The 17,627-nt window shown below is 38.7% G+C and overlaps 1 protein-coding gene across 1 annotated transcript in view; it reads left to right on the top strand.

The window, feature by feature from the left end:
• The window catches only part of wdfy2 (WD repeat and FYVE domain containing 2), a 79,788-nt gene that overhangs the window by 25,939 nt on the left and 36,222 nt on the right, over positions 1–17,627 (top strand). Inside the window, exon 2 of the mRNA XM_063051098.1 lies at positions 11,084–11,151. Within this exon, the coding sequence (XP_062907168.1) occupies positions 11,084–11,151 (68 nt within the window). The remainder of the gene's footprint in view (positions 1–11,083; positions 11,152–17,627) is intronic.

Below are 17,627 nucleotides of genomic sequence, written 5' to 3'. Positions count from 1 at the left end.
TGTTCGACAACAACAATAGCTCCCATCAGCAGAGTTTGTGGCTTAGTTTAAAATTAAACTTGGTTGCTTATTTTAGAGAACCTGTGCAGTGAATTTGGATACAGTGACAGATACCTGTATAAGGGCCTGGAATTCTTCAAAAATCTGAGTTTGGATTCAGATCTTTTTTGAAAAGGAAGAAGCTTAAATTAGATTTAATTGAAGTGATTATTTTTGCTTTCCAAAAGCATTGAACAGAATCAGGTTTATTATCACTTGTTTCATGTGAAAATTGTTCTACATTAGCGGTACTGTGTAAAACAATAAGAATGATAAATTACAGAAATTGTGCAAAGCAAAATGAGCCAATGTTCATGGACTGTTCAGAAATCTGGCGGTGGGGAAGAAACTATTTCTGAACTGAATGAGGGTCTTCTGGCTCTTTCTTGTACCTACTTCCTGAAGGTTGTAATAAGAGGCCATGCCCCAGATGGTAAGAAGGTCCTCAGTGATGGGTGCTGCCTTCTTGAGGTTGAAGGTGGGGAACATTATGGTCTGTGATGGAGCTCATTGCAGTTTCTTGTGATCTTGCACATTGGAGCCTCTATACCAGGCTGTGATGCAACCAGTCAAAATGCTCTCTAGCAAACTTCAATAGACATTCACAAGAGACTATGGTGACATATAAAATCTCCTCAAACTCCTAAGTAAGTAGACGTGCCTTCTTTGTGACTGCATCAATGAGGTGGAGTCCAGGAACTACAAGTTGTTCACCTTTTCCACTGCCAACCCCTCAGTGAAGACTTTTGTGTGTTCTCCCACCTTCACCTTCCTGAAGTCTACAATTAATTCATTGCTCTTGGTCACATTGAGTGGTTGGTGTTCAAAAATTCTCAACAGGCTAATCTCCCTCCAAAATGCCGCCTCATCACCATCTGAAATTCTACCAACGGCGGTGGTCTCATCAACAGATTAATAGATGGTGTCTGAGCTGTGCTTAGTACACAGTCATGAGAGTAGAGAGAGCAGCAATGAAAATTGTAATTCAGTCATGTGAAAGTTGATAGGAACATTAAGAATGATTGAGTCTTTGGATTTCATTCTTTAACCAAAATGTCAGTGTTAATGTTCATGGGTTTGTATTGAAATGAGCTTCAAAAATCAAGCAGGTAGCATTTGCTCACCCACTCTTTTGAATTACTGTATTGTTGAGTTGTGGTTCACAAATACCATTGACCTTCCATAAACCAGTCATTGTGTGGCAGTAATGAATAAAAGAATGTACCAGAAACTTATCCAGCCAGTTAGTATATTGAAAGCTGTTTTGAGGTTGGATATTGTGTGGTAATTCCACTGAACTTTTCACCATCTACAAAGCATAAATCAGAAGTTTCATGGGCAAACACTTCACTTGCCTACATGAATGCAACTTCATCACTATTCAAACTTTATCTTCTGGAAGATGTAGTCTGCTTGATAGGTAACCCATCCACATTTTTAAATATTTACTTTGTAAATTGTGGCTACTGTGTACCGTCTATAAGATAAACAGCAGGAATTTACCAGGTGTTCTTTGATCAAGCTTGCCAAAATGCCAGTAAGTACTCCCTAATAAAGTAAATGGAAAGATTTGTGTGAATACAGCAGTTGATGGATTCCTCTCTGAATCACAAAACATGCTGACCAGAAGTCCCAAACACAAGGAATTCTGCAGATGCTGGAAATTCAAGCATCACACTTCAAAGTTGCTGGTGAACGCAGCAGGCCAGGCAGCATCTCTAGGAACAGGTGCAGTCGAGACCCTTCGTCTGGACTAACTGGGAGGGGGAGGGGAGATCCAAAATGATAGGAGAAGATAGAAGAGGGAGGGATGGAGCCAAGAGCTGGACAGTTGATTGGCAAAAGGAAGATGAGAGGATCCTGGGACAGGAGGCCCAGGAGAAGGAAAAGGGGGAGGGGGGGAAAAACCCAGCGGATGGGCAAGGGGTATAGTCAGAGGGACAGAGGGAGAAAAAGGAGAGAGAGAGAGAAAATGTATATATAAATAAATAACGGATGGGTTACGAGGGGAAGATGGGGCATTAGCGGAAGTTAGAGAAGTCAATGTTCATGTGACTATACCCCTTGCCCATCCTCTGGGTTTTTTCCCCCTCCTCCCCCTTTTCCTTCTCCCTGGGTCTCCTGTCCCATGATCCTCTCATATCCCTTTTGCCAATGAACTTTCCAGCTCTTGGCTCCATCCCTGCCCCTCCTGTCTTCTCCTATCATTTTGGATCTCCCCCTCCCCCTTCCACTTCCAAATCTCTTACTAGCTCTTCCTTCAGTTAGTCCTGACGAAGGGTCTCTGCCCGAAACGTCGACTATCGCTTCCTAGAGATGCTGCCTGGCCTGCTGCGTTCACCAGCAGCCCTGACCAGAAGTCCATCAGGTTCTTCATCTTCAGCACTTCTGACAAGGTTCCTCCTTTAATCAAATGAATTTACGGGACAAAAGGAGAATTGTTTGCGTCTGTCACTTTAGCTGTGAAGATACTCCAGCGTTTTCCATCAAACTGCGGTGTACTAACAATATTCAGCATTGGAACTCTGGATCAACGTTTACTCATTCAGTGAAACACTGAGGGGTTGGAGAGGAGGGAACTCAGTTGAGTTGATTATCACATGCATAAGAGCATTTATACATATTTGCATTATATATGTAAGAAAAACATAAATTAAACAAATTTACATTATTTTTTACAAGAAAGAACACAATTAGAATGAAAAAAAACATTTCCTTTTAATGCAAGGTGGCCAAAGAGTTCACAGTTTTTTAAGTTGTAGAGATAAATGCTTTCTGTTGGTCCAGAAACTTGGTAATTAAAGGGAAGTTGTTCTTGCACTTGGTGGTGTGGGGTATCAGGCTTCTGCTCTTGTGGCAATCATGCATTAAACAAAACCTTCTATCAGTCTGTCCCCACTGCACAACTCTACCTTCAACAATAAAAGTCAAAGATAAAATTGGGGAAAGTTGGATCACTTTACATATCTTAGGAGCCAGTTTCTGCAGGAGGCATATGTGAAAGATTAAGTGCGTTATTACATTGATTAGCCATTGAGGAAAAGAGTATTTAAAGTTCAAGACTTTAAACCTGATAGTAAGAGCAGGTTGTACTGGCGATCAGTAATCTATGTCCACTTAGAAACTATGCCATCTGCAGCAGGCACTTCAAACCACATGAGGTACCAGTTACATTATTTGTGTTGAAAATATTCCAAAGCCATTGGCAGAATCAGGTAACCAACATCACACTTTCTCCTTAGCCAATGCCTTTAATATCAAAGGTATCTCATTTAGTGGTAATGAGTGGAATCATTCACATTTCTAGCTTCCTGCTCTGTTTTAGCAAGGGCTTTCCAGGAGAATAAAGAAAACATTTTTAATGCCTCGTGAGTAGCCTTTGAGGAAAACTAGCAATCTCAATGTGAGAGCTTCTGTCCTGGAACCAGTCTAAATGAAGACAAAACACCCTTTGTCACTTTAGAGCTTATAGAAGCCCAAGGGAAAATGGTAAAGGGAGAACTATCCATCCACCCCACAGCACAGTTTCCAATGCTTCACTGGTTTAGTCAGCTGCCTGAAAACCCACAGAACTGATGTGGAAGCAAGTCATCCTTGATCCTTGAAGGATTGCCAAGAGAGGCAATATGGTGAAATTTCTAGTATTATCGTTACCTTTTCAAAGGCATTAGGGAAGTGAACATTACCCTAACTAAATTCATTAAGGTATTAATAAGTACATTAATGCTGCATGCTTGTACTCATTGTAGTCAGTTTAGGTGGCTGTTATGTAGGCATTTCTTCTATGGAGCTTGCAGGTTTGGAACTGTTGGTGACCAAGCATTGAGTTACAGAAATGCATCCTGCAGATATTGTGCACACTCACTCCATCTCCAGCATAAGTCATCAGAGGAGCTCTGAATTCCTTCAAAGACTTGATGGGCACAGATTGGATGAAGAAAGATCACGCTTGGTTGTCAACAAACATGCTGGTTTTAAAATGATCTTTCTCAGTTGAAGATTACTTTTTCATCTCTCTTTGCCATGATCAAGTTGATTCTTTTTACTGTGCCGGATTACTCCCTGTTGAGTTGTTGATGATTGAGTTATTGATCTGGGCTCCATGTAGTCACTGAATGCCTTTGTTTCTTTTTGAAACAAGGTTAGTTTAAGACTAATTAGGTAATCAGAACCTATTAAAACAAAGGATAAAAGCATTTACTCAAACTCTCTCCTGTGATTCAGTTATTGCAAGAAAATGCATGATTTGCTTGGAATTTTACTATCAGGTAAAAGCATAAAATGTGAAAAATCTCAAAAAAATAAATACTATGTACTAATAAGAAGCAAATTTGGTGGCAGACTTTAGATGAAAATGCACTTTGCTTAGTGCCTTGAGTTCAGTTGCATTTTTGTATTGTGGTGGCTGATCTATTTTCGCCCATGAAGTGCAGCCATTTTTTCTTAATTTGGCCAAAAGACTGAAGAAGCTGAGTTTCAAGCAAAAGCTCTGTATGAGAGTTACCTGCAGTTGTCAACGGCCATGCCCTTCAGGACTTGGTGCAATATTTGTCTTTCTTTTCTTTTTAAATCTTTTTATTGAATAAGTATACAAAAAGGTAAGCCATATAGGCACTAATACACTGTTAGAATATAATAAAATTACAGAAGATTTTAATACAAAAAAATAATACGAACAATGTAATTTAAACATAACGTACCAAGGTAACATAATAGTATACTAATTTTTATATATATATATAACAATAGAGAAAAGGAAAAAAAAAACCCAAAAAAAACCCCACCGTGCAACTAACTAAAAGCAAAGCAAAGCAATGGGCTAACATGAAACCAAACAGAGTTAAAAAACTTAAAATCACGTCCTCAATCCCGACCTCCATTAAAAACAGTAAAAAAAAAACAAGAAGGGTACATATTACATTAAATGAAAATATCGAATAAAAGATCTCCAGGTCTGTTCAAATTTAAATGAGGAGTCATAAAGATTGCTTCTAATTTTCTCCAAATTCAAGCATAATATCGTCTGAGAAAACCAAAAAAAGGTAGTTGGAACATTAGGCTCTTTCCAAAATTGTAAGATACATCTTTTCGCCATTAAAGTAAGAAATGCAATCATTCTACGGGCTGAAGGGGAAAGATTACTGGAAATTTTAGGTAGTCCAAAGATAGCAGTAATAGGGTGAGGAGAGATATCTATATTCAATACCCTGGAGATAATATTAAAAATGTCTCTCCAAAAAGTTTCCAGAGTAGGGCAAGACCAAAACATATGAGTTAAAGAGGCTATCTGCCCCGGACATCTATCACAAAAAGGATTAATATGAGAATAAAAGCGAGCTAATTTATCTTTGGACATATGTGCTCTATGAACAACTTTAAATTGAAAGGGAATGTTTAGCACGGATAGAGGAAGTATTGACTAATTGTAAAATCTGCCCCCAGTCATCCACGGAAATGATAAACCCCAATTCCTGTTCCCAATCTACCCTAATCTTATCAAATGGAGCTTTCCTAAGTTTCATAATAATATTATAAATCATAGCCGATGCACCTTTCTGACATGGATTAATGTTAATTATAATATCTAAAATGTATGTAGGAGGAAGCATTGGAAAGGAAGAAAGTATAGTACTTAGGAAATTTCTAACTTGTAGATATCTAAAAAAAATGTATTCTTGATAAATTATATTTATTAGATAATTGTTCAAAAGACATAATGGAACCATCTAAAAAAAATCCAAAAACCGTGAAATACCCTTAGTCTTCCAAATTTGAAAAGCACGATCCGTAAAAGAGGGAGGAAAAAATGTTACCTAAAATAGGAATCGCTAACCCAAATTGATTAAGATCAAAAAATTTTCTGAATTGAAACCAAATACGTAAGGTATATTTAACTATCGGGTTAGACACCTGTTTAAGGCGTTTCAAATCAAAAGGAAGAGAGGAACCTAAAATAGAGCCAAGTGTATAACCCTGAACAGATTGTAATTCCAATGCTACCCATTTAGGAATGGATAGTATATCCTGGTCAAGTAACCAAAATTTCATATGTCGAATATTAATTGCCCAATAATAAAATCTAAAGTTAGGTAATGCTAAACCTCCATCTCTCTTAGCTTTCTGTAAATGTATTTTACCCAGTCTCGGGTTTTTATTTTGCCAAATGAATGAAGAAATTTTGGAGTCGACTTTATCAAAAAAAGATTTTGGAACAAAGATTGGTAATGCCTGAAATATATATAAAAATTTTGGCAAAAAAAACATCTTAACTGCATTAATACGACCAATCAAAGTTAAATATAAAGGAAACCATTTAGATGAAAGTTGAATAATATGGTCAATTAATGGTAAAAAGTTAATCTTAAATAAATCTTTGTATTTACAAGTAATTTTAATCCCAAGGTATGAAAAATAATTATTAATCAATTTAAATGGAAAGTTATGATATAAGAGAAGTTGTTTATTAATCGGGAAAAGTTCACTCTTACTAAGATTTAATTTATAACCTGAAAAAAGACCAAATTGTGCTAATAGCTCTAAAACAGCCGGGATGGATTTTTGGGGGTTAGAAATATATAAAAGTAAGTCATCAGCATAGAGTGATATTTTATGGGACTTTAAGCCCCGAGTTATCCCAGTAATATTTGGAGATTCTCGAATGGCAATTGCAAGAGGTTCTAATGCAATATCAAATAATAAAGGACTAAGAGGACAACCTTGTCGAGTACCTCGAAAAAGAGGGAAAAAAGGTGAACTTAAAGAGTTAGTATGGACCGAGGCCACAGGAGAATGATATAACAGTTTGATCCAGGATATAAATTTCGAGCTAAAATTAAACATTTCAAGCACCTTAAGTAAATAAGGCCATTCTACTCTATCAAAAGCTTTCTCAGCATCTAAAGAGATAACACACTCAGGAACATTTTGTGAGGGAGTATAAACAATATTTAACAGTGTGCGAATATTATAAAATGAGTAACGACCTTTAATAAAACCAGTTTGGTCTTCTGAAATAATAGAAGGAAGTACTTTTTCTAATCTATTTGCTAATAACTTAGAAAAAACTTTAGAATCAACATTTAATAAAGATATTGGTCTATAAGATGCACATTGAGCAGGATCTTTATCCTTCTTTAATATTAGAGAGATTGACGCTCTATTGAAAGATTCAGGAAGTTTACCAAGTTTTAATGACGCCTCAAAAACCCTACAGAACCAAGGGATTAATGAAGGTGCGAAACATTTATAAAATTCTACGGTAAACCCATCAGGGCCAGGAGCTTTCCCCAAATTCATAGAGAAAGTAACATTGTTAATCTCATCTGTGGTAATGGGAGTATCTAACATAGAAGACATATCCTGTGAAATCTCAGGGAAGTCTAGATTGTCTAAAAAATCATTCATATATTTAGAATCTCGAGGAGACTCTGATTGATATAAGGAAGAATAAAAATCACAGAAGGTTTGATTAATCCCCACATGATCAAGTATCAGTCGGTCATTTTGGTTATAAATCTGATTAATTTGAGATTTAGCATAATTAGACTTCAGTTGATTAGCCAACAGTTTGCCAATTTTGTCACTGTGTACATAAAATTCACTTCTTGTTTTCTTTAATTGGTTTACAATCGAGGACGAAAGTAATAAACTGTGTTCCATTTGAAGTTCAGTTCTTTGTTTATATAACTCCTCAAAAGGAGCTATAACATATTTTTTATCAATTTCCTTAATCTTGTCCACAATTACCAACTCCTCCTGCTTCAGCTTCTTCCTCAAAGCAGCAGAATACGAGATAATCTGACCACGAATATAAGCTTTAAAAGTATCCCAAAGAATGTTCACAGAAATATCCTTTGTATAGTTAATTGTAAAAAAAAGATCAATCTGTTCATTCATAAAGTTAACAAAGTCCGAGTCCTGAAGCAACAGCGAATTAAAACGCCATTGTCTATTATTTTGTATATTGGCCAGAATTTTAATAGAAAGCTTAAGTGGAGCATGATCCGAAATGGTTATAGAGTCATAATCACATTTAATCACTGAAGAAATAAGACGAGAATCAATAAAGAAATAATCAATTCTTGAATAGGAATGGTGAACATGTGAAAAAAAAGAAAAATCTTTTTCCTGAGGATGCAAAAAACGCCAAATGTCCGTCGACCCAGAATCAGAAAGGAATGAATTAATCAAAGTTTCAGATTTATTAGGTAAGGTCCGTAGAGGAGCCGAACGGTCCAAAGCTGGAGACAAACAGGTATTAAGATCTCCACCCCAGATCAATGAAAACTCATTCAAATTCGGGAACTGATTGAATAATGATTTATAAAATTCCGGACAGTCCATATTAGGAGCATAAACATTAACCAGAACTACCTTTTTATTAAATAGTAGACCACTAACCAATAAAAATCTACCATTCGGATCAGAAATAATATCATGTTGTATAAAAGTAACTGAGGAGTCTATGAAAATAGAGACGCCTCGAATCTTAGCATTGGAGTTCGAATGAAACTGTTGTCCCTTCCAGAATTTAAAAAAACGTAGTCTGTCCCCCCTCCGCACATGGGTCTCTTGTAAAAATAGAATTTGTGCTTTAAGTCTCCGGAACACTTTAAAAACTTTTCTCCTTTTAATAGGATGATTAAGACCATTAGTATTCCAGGAGACAAAATTAATAATAGACTCCATAAACCCTAAAGTCAACCCGCAGCAAGGAGGATTGACGATAGGCTCGACCCACGAACCCAGAAAGGGAACAGAACATACAAGAGATACCGGGAAGAAGAACGCAACCAATACTTCAATAATGTACATAGCCCAAGAAGAAGGAAACTAAAACGTGAAGCCCCTCCCACCACCCCCACCCCATGACCCCAAGGCTAAATCTAACGCAGACCAGCCCAAAAGAAGCAAGCACTAAAACTACCCCCATGACTTCCGGTATACGCTCCCTAAAAAAAGTGTAAATATAAAAAAGATCAGCTAATTATAAAACAGTAAAAGAATAAAAAAAAGATAACTCAATTAAAATAGACACATAATATAACAAAGTAAAAGCCAGAAAATATTAAAAAAACTGCAACAAACCCCAGACCCATGAGTAAACAAAACAAAAAAAAATGAGATTATTAACATAAACTAGTTATAAAAACCTACAAAACAAAATAGATTTTAAAAAACTACAAAATTTAAGGCCACAAAGGAAATACGTAAAATGATGGTGAGGAAATAACCACCCAGAATCCCCTGGGAAAAAGAAAGAAATGACGCAGTTAAAAAGAAAGTTTAGCAACCATATTAAATAATCAAAAATAAACTTTTCTGCCCATATAGGGCAAAAAAAAATTAAGACCGACAAATTCACAACCTCCGATCAACAGAAATAGTTAAAAATTACGATTAAGATGTTGAAGGTGAAAATTGATCCAGATAACTCTGGGCATCCGATGGAGATTCAAAAAAACGGAGGGCTCCATCCAACGTACGAATCCTTAAACGTGCAGGGTAAAGCAGCGCTGGTTTTAAATCCATCTTGTAGAGTTCCGACATCACAGATCTGTAACGAATCCTTTGATCCTGGATTGGTTTACTGAAATCCTCCACGAATTGGAACTTAAGATCCAGAAAATCAATGTAACCTTTAGATCGAACGAAACGAAACAGTTTCTCCTTGTCTTGAAAGTAATGAAAACGTAAAATGACATGTCGAGGTTTATCTGACTTAGGCGAGTATGATAGAACTCTGTGAACACGATCCAATAACGGTGGTTGGTCAGGAAATACCGTAGGAAATGCATCTTTTAAAAGTTGAGAAAAATACTTCATAGGGTTATCAGATTCAACAGCTTCAAGCACCCCAATCATTCGAAGATTCTGCCGTCGCATTCTGGATTCTAAGTCAGAGTTTTTAAAGGTCAGAAAGTCGAGTTTCTTCTTCATTACCTTAATTGTTTCTTCGATTTTCTCCATCTTGAGCTCACTTTGTTGCGTGGATTTTTGAAGATCAGATATAGCCGACCGATGTTCCATAATAGATATTTGTATCTTCTTGATTGAATCGGCAATTTTCTGGAAACTAGTTGAAATTTCCTCACGAATTAGCTCCGATATAGCTTTCAAAGTCACCGGTGGTTCAGTCGGAGGGAAATCGGTACCTTTCGGTCTACCCGGAGGTTTGCCATCCTTCCCGTTTTTTCCATTCTTAGACATAGCAGACCTTAAAAACATCCGATTATCGAAGAGCCTAATTTGTTTCAAAGTATTGTAAAAGTTGATGCCTTAATGGTTAATTAAAATATAGCTGATCATAAGAAGAAAAACTCAGAGGTAATGGAGCGAGTCAAGAACGCGACTTCACTCCATGAGCGCTACCGGAAGTCCATCGCAATATTTGTATTACAGTAAATATATATTTCATCACAATGTCAATTTCCAATGAACAGTGGTGTAATTATGTTATGGCATCATTGGAACAGCTCTTGGTGTAAGAGTGAGATATTTGAGTAGCGAGTTCTGTGTCTGGGACAACAGCTCTACTTTTTTGTTCCAGTAAAGCTCTTCCCAGTCTGATACTGGAATGAGAGATTACCAAAGAAGCAAGTTAAGGAAGCTGATTCAGTGTGGCCCATTGGCTTGGGCCTTTCAGAATTGAAGCATTCAGCAGGAACAGGGTCTTTCACTGTAATGCCATTGCCTGACTAAAACAGTTAATGGTGAAATATAGACTTGATTTTTCTCTGATCAGTGAACCTGTGTTTTTCCTGCTCTTCTGAAAATACTGACTTCGTTGGAAGAGATTAAGTGTTCACAGAATGCTCCTTGTAGCTTTGCCCATGTCCTTTATTTAGATGTCTTGACGTTGAGTGCTTGCAGGTGTGCTTTATCCAGTTCTTCATAAATCTCCTGATTTGGCGGCTGCAGAAACCAGAGTTTGTCTCCTTGCAAATGAACAGTTTTGAGTACTTTGTCTATTTTTTATTTTGGCTTCTTATTAACTTAAACATTTTTTTCAAAAATCAATGTGACAATGTAATTCTTTTTCTAGAACAATTCGAGTGTGGATAAAGAGAGACAGTGGTCAATATTGGCCGAGCGTTTACCACTCAATGTCATGTAAGTTTGTTTTCCTAAAAATACTGTGCAAGTATGCATGTCTAAATTGTTTGGTTTGATTGAAGTACGTTTAAAAATACTTCTGGAAGCACTTTGTTCATCTAAGTTTACAAAAATTGAAATATTTTGAACTTTTCCAAGGAACTGGCCTCAAGATCTGGTGACTGAACCTATTTTCAGCTTTTGATAGTTAGAAACTGACTATCCAGACCTAAAAAGATGGCAATAATGTTTTTTGAAAATGTTAGCAGTTTGGTTCTTGAGGGCTTTCTGACAGTTAAGTACACAGGCATGAGTGTTTTCTGCTGAGCTTTACTTGTCAGAGGGAAAAGCACTTGCCAGTGCTGGTGGCTATATCTTAACCAAGAGGAAAAGAAGTTGCACTCAGCTTGTGCCCCTTATTCAAAATGATTCAAAAATAACTTGGGATAGATAAGTGCACTATTTCACTCTTCCCACTCTAGTTCATGTACTTGTTTCTTCTTCCCAAGAAGGGAGAACTCTTTTCATTATCTGACTCACTTATCTGCCACTGAGATTGTTGGTGTAGGGGTACATACAATCCTCTTCTTAAGGCTCATAAAATGAGGTCCTGGGTTCTTATCCTAACCTAGCTCTCAAATATCGAAGTTTAAAGTATGGAATCTATATACAACCTTGAGATTTGTCGTCTTGCAGGCAACCACAAAACGAAACACAATAGAACATATTTTTTTTTAAAAACCCACGCAGCTGAGACATTCAAACACCCAATGTCTGTTTTTAAAAAAAGAACAGATCATACATTTAATAAAAAATAAACAAATGACACACAGAACATGAACTGCAGAGTCCTGTAAAGTGCATCCACAGCCATGGATTCAGTTTAGCTTTGAAGAGAGTGTTGATGGTTGCAGGCCATAGCTGCAGAATCAGTTCAGCAGCGAAGTGAATAAAGGGGAACGTCGACTCAGACCATGAGAGGTCTGCATCAGGCATTTTCATACCTTACAAGGCACAGATTGGAAGTCTGTGTGGGGTGCCACTCCTCACAAAAACACTAGAGCAATGTGTGGTTAAGTGCCTTACTCAAGCTGAGCATGGCTGAGGCTCAAACTAGTGACCTTCAGATCACTAGACGAACGCCTTAACCACTTGGCCACATGTCCAACACAAGTGAATAAACCTCACGGATTAGTGGGTTGAACACCAGTTTACCCTTCATCCTCGGCCTAGACACCTTGATCTTTTTAATCTAGCTTGGCACTTAAATCGGCCAAATGTCAGTTTGTTTTTCGCACTTTTGGGCCCAGGCCTTACCGCTTCAGTCCAACCCCAAGTCTGTTGCAGCAAAGGCTGCCGCAGCTTAACCTGCGATCTCAAGAGTCCAGTTCACTGAATCATTCAGAATGTTGCAAAAATGCCAGGTTGTACAGACGATTCAAAAGAATAACTCCCAAAGGGAAATTGCAGGCTGTGGATGCAGTGATCACAGTCCAGATAAAGTATAATTAGTAGAATAGATAGTAGTTTTGTTTGCTTCCTGTAAAATGTCAACATGTCTGACCAACATCATCTTTACATTCCATTTATACTGCCTTATTTGTGGTGTTGAATCGAAGCTATACTAATGTGGATTTAATCTAGTTTGTTTGTTTGGTGTTTGCACACTCCCATTGTAACCACTAAAGTAGGTAAGTTACAAATAAATCAAAGGGGATTGCATGGACACGTGGAGAGGAAGGTTACAAATAACTCAGAGGAAGGAATGGAACTAAGGGATAAATTTTCCTGTGGGTTGAGTCTCGGTGGCTCAAATGCCCTTCTTCTGTGTCATGAATAACTAGATATCCATGACCCTCACCATACCAGCCATCCTCCTTTGTTCAATGTTCACAAACATCTTTATTGGCTGAAACCACTATCATCTCTTCCTTTAGAAATCTCTGCCCATCATTCTTAGAATCACATCTATGTAGCCCCCTCACCAGGCTCGTAAGCAATCTTGGCTTGTTAGCCAGTTCTGCTAACAGCCATGTGACTCAGCGGTGAGAATGTCACCTTTCATAAACAATATATGTCTAGGGTTGGTATGATTTGAGGTTCAACCAAACAAAATGTTGTGATGTTCCAGTTAAAGAATTGGTGCAAATGCTGTGTAATTTATGCCCATACGCAGTTATTGGTCGGCAAGAAATAACGGATCATACACCACATAAAATTATAAAGAATATTTATTTACTAATTTCAACAATTTCAGTTAATAGGAAAGAGAAAGGAAAATAAAAGGGCCCATTACAGTTAAATCAGTATAATTTGCATAATGACTATTGGAGCTCATACTACAGTTGTTTTTTCACTTTCGCAGGACCATAGTAAATAAAAGTAAAGCAAGGGAAGTGGAACGGCCTTTGTTGGAGTCGACAGGGTTAGGGTGGGGATTTGAGGCTTTGGCTTTTCAAGGCTTCAGGGAGAGGTTAGAGTGAGAGAAGATAAAAAGCTGTAGGTAGTTTTTATTTTTCTGTTTACCTGTTGTTTCCTCCTTTGTAACTGCACAATTAGAGAAGTAAGGATGCCAAGTATGATAGTTGAATGCTCCTCGTGCAGGATGTAGGAATGCAGGGAGACCTTCAGTGTCAGAAGGGAAGGGGGGAGAAGAGCTGAGCTGTGTTGATAGGAGATTTGTCAGTTAGGGGAACATTAAGGAGATTCTGTGGATGGGAATGAGATTCCAGGATGGTAAGTTGCCTCCCGGGTGCCAGGGTCCAGGACATCTTGTATCGAGTCCTCAGCATTTTTAAGTGGGAAGGTGAGCAGCCAGTGGTCATGGTCCATAAACGTACCAATGGCATAGGTAGGAAGAGGGGGTGAGGTTCTGCAAAGTGAGTTCAGGGAGTCAGCTGCTAAGTCAAAGGGCAGGACCTCCCATGTTGTGATCTCAGGATCGTTACCTGTGCCACATGCTTGTGAGGCCAGAAATGGGAAGATCATATTGTTCAATATGTGGCAAAGGAGTTGTTGTGGGAAGGTGGGACCTGTACAGAAGAGATGGTTTGCACCTAAACTGGATGGGGACTGATATCTGAGCAGGAAGGTTTGCTTGTGCAGCAGGCGGGTGGGAGGGGAGTTGAACGGGAGTTGCAGGGTGACAAGAACCAGAATTGGAGAACAGACAGTGGCGAAGTTGTGAAGTGAGATACTGTTAAGACCTCTGAGAAAGTAAGGATTCAAAAGGGGGGGGGCTGATGTTCTGAGTTGGGTCTATTTCAATGGAAAAAGTAATGTAGGAAAGGCAGATGAGCTCAGGGCATGGATCAATGCATGGAATCATGATATTGTAGCCTTTAGGTTGCAGGAGGAGTGGGACAGGCAGGTCAGTATTTCAAGGTTTTGTTGTTTTAGACGTGATGGAGGGGGAGGGGTGGCATTGCTTGTCAGGGAATATGTCACAGCATGCTCAGTCAGAACAGACTAGAGTGCTCATCTGGTTGGGCTTTATGGGTGGAATTGAGCAATAAGAAAGGTATGAACACGTTAATGGGCTATATTATAGACCACCCAACAGTCCAAGGAATTTAGAAGAACAAACTTGTAGAGAGATCGTGGATTGTTACAAGAAACATAAGGTTTTGATAGGTGATTTTAACTTTCCACATTTTAACTGGGAATCCCATACTGTAAAAGGACTGGAAAAGCTTGTCAAATGTGTTTGGGAAAGTTTCCTTAATCAATTGCGAGCCCCAATGAAAGTGTATGTGATACTTGATCTGCTATTGGGGAACAAGACAAGGCAGGTTTCAGAAATTTGTGTAGGGGAACAGCTTGCATCTAGTGGTCATAATACCATTAGTTTCAAGGTAACTAAGGAAAAGGATAGGTCTGATCCACAGATTGAGATTCTAAATTGGAGAAAGGCCAATTTTGACGGTATCAGACAGGATCTGGCAAGTGTGGATTGGAACAGGTTGTTTTCTTGCGAAGGTGTACTTGGTAAATAGGCCTTCAAAGTTGAAATTTTGAGAGTACAAAGATTGTATCTGGTCTTCCTGTTAGAATGAAATGTAAAGGTAACAGGTTTGGGGAACCTTGGGTTTTGAGGTGTTGAGGACCTGGTTAAGAAAAAGAGGTGCAAAGTGGGTATAGACAGGTAGGAGCAAATGAGGTACTTCAGCATAAGAAATGCAAGAGGACACTTAAATAAATCAGGCGTACTAAAGGAAGGCAGACAAGGTGAAGGAGAATCCCAGGGGCTTTTATAGATATGTTAAGAGTAAAAGGATAGCAAGGGTAAAAATTGGTCTCTTAGAAGATCAGAATGGTAATCTATGTGTGGAGCCAAAAAAGTTAGGAAAGATGTTAACTTGATTTTTTTTTTTGCCTCTGTTTACTGGGGAGATTGACAAAGTGTATAGATGTGAGGCAAAACACCAGTAAGGTCATGGACCCTATAAAGATTACAGCGGAGGAAGTGTTTGCTGTCCTGAGGCAAATTAGGGTAGGCAGATCCCCAGTACTTGACAAGGTGTTCCCTTGGACTCTGTGGGAGGGAGGCTCGTGCAGAAATTGCAGGGGTCCAAGCAGAAGTATTTAAATCATATTTGGCGACAGGTTGGATATTGGAGGATACTAATATTGTTCCACTGTTAAAGGAAGGCTTTAAGAATGAACTAGGAAATTATAAGTCAATTTGACATCAGTGGTGGAAAATTTATTGGAGGGTATTCTAAGGGGCTGGATATACAAGTTTTTGGATAGACCAGAACTGATTTGGGAAATTCAGCATGGCTTTGTGCATGGTAAGTTGTGTCTAACCAATCCTTCAGAGTTTTTGAGGAAGTTACAAAGGAAGTTGATGAAGGCAAGGCAGTGGATGTTGTCTGCATGGACTTTAGTAAGGCATTTGACGAGGTCCCACCTGGGAGGTTGGTCAAGAAGGTTCAGTCACTTGGCATTCAAGATGAGGTAGTAAATTGGGTTAGACATTGGCTTTGTGGGAAAAGCCAGAGAGTGGTGGTAGATGCAAACACGAGGAAATCTGCAGATGCTGGAAATTCAAGCAACACACACAAAATGCTGGCGGAACGCAGCAGGCCAGGCAGCATCTATTGGAAGAGGTACAGTCAACGTTTCGGGCCGCGACTGGCCCGAAACGTCGACTGTACCTCTTCCAATAGATGCTGCCTGGCCTGCTGCGTTCCACCAGCATTTTGTGTGTGTTGAGTGGTGGTAGATGATTGCCTTTCTGACTGGAGCCTATGACTAGTGGTGTGCTGCAGGGATCAGTGCTGGTTGTGTTGTTGTTTGTCATCTATATCAACAATCTGGATGATAATGTGGTTAACTGGATCAGCAAGTTTGCAAATGACACCAAGACTGGGGTGTAATGGACTGAGAAAATGGCACATGGAATTTAATGCAGACAAGTGTGAGGTGTTACACTTGGGGAGGGCCAATTGGAGTAGGTCTTGCACATTGAACGGTAGGGCACTGAGAAGTGTGGTAGAACAAAGGGATCTGGGAATATAGGGCCATGATTCATTGAAAGTAGTGTCGCTGGTAGATGGGGTCGTAAAGAAAGCTTTTGGTGTTCATAAATCAGAACTTGGGCTGTCATGTTGAAGTTGTATAACATTGGCGAGGCATAATTTGGAGGATTGTGTACAGTTTTGGTCACCCACCTACAGGAAAGATGTAAATAAGATTGTAAGAGCACAGAGAAAATTTACAAGGATGTCAGAACTAGAGGACCTGAGTTACAGGGAAAGACTGAATAAGTTAGAACTTTATTCCCTGGAACGTAGAAGATTGAGGGAAGGTTTGAAAAGGTATGCAAAATTATGAACGGTGTAGATAACAGAAAGGCAAGCAGACTTTTCCACTGAAGTTGAGTGAGACTGCAACTAGAGGTCATGGGTTAAAGGTGAAGGGGGATATGAGGGTAAACTTCACTCGGGATATTGATGGCGTGGAACGATCTGCTAGCACAAGTGGTGGAGGAGTTCTGATTTCAATGTTTAAGAGAAGTTTGGATAGGTACATGGATGGAAGGGTATGGAGGGCCATAGTCCAGGTGCAGATCAATGGGTCTAGGCAATTTAAATGGTTCAGCATGGACTATGTGGGCTGTTCCTGTGCTGTACTTCATTATGACTATGACTCTCCATCTTTATGTAACGTTTTCAAAATCAAGCTACTGTTTGATTGACACCATGGAGGCTCAGAAAATTATTGGACCTATCACTTTGTGCTTGGATGCAACAGTGATATGATAGCTGAGAATGTATTATTTATTTCCTCTACATGGCCTTGTTCCACACATGGTGTGATTTTGGTATGTTATTCTCAGAAGTACTCCATAAAAAGGTGCTGCAATGTGTTTAACTTATAGTTTTCTTTTAGTTTGGCTGCTTTAACCTGCCTTTTTTTTAAATCAACATCTATATGAACGTTCACAAGGTTTATATGAAGTACGTATCATTCTTGGGTGAGGTTGGGAG

This window comes from Mobula hypostoma, chromosome 6, assembly GCF_963921235.1.
Source record: "Mobula hypostoma chromosome 6, sMobHyp1.1, whole genome shotgun sequence".
Classification (NCBI taxonomy): domain Eukaryota; kingdom Metazoa; phylum Chordata; class Chondrichthyes; order Myliobatiformes; family Myliobatidae; genus Mobula; species Mobula hypostoma.
This window is presented reverse-complemented; position numbering and strand designations above follow the sequence as displayed.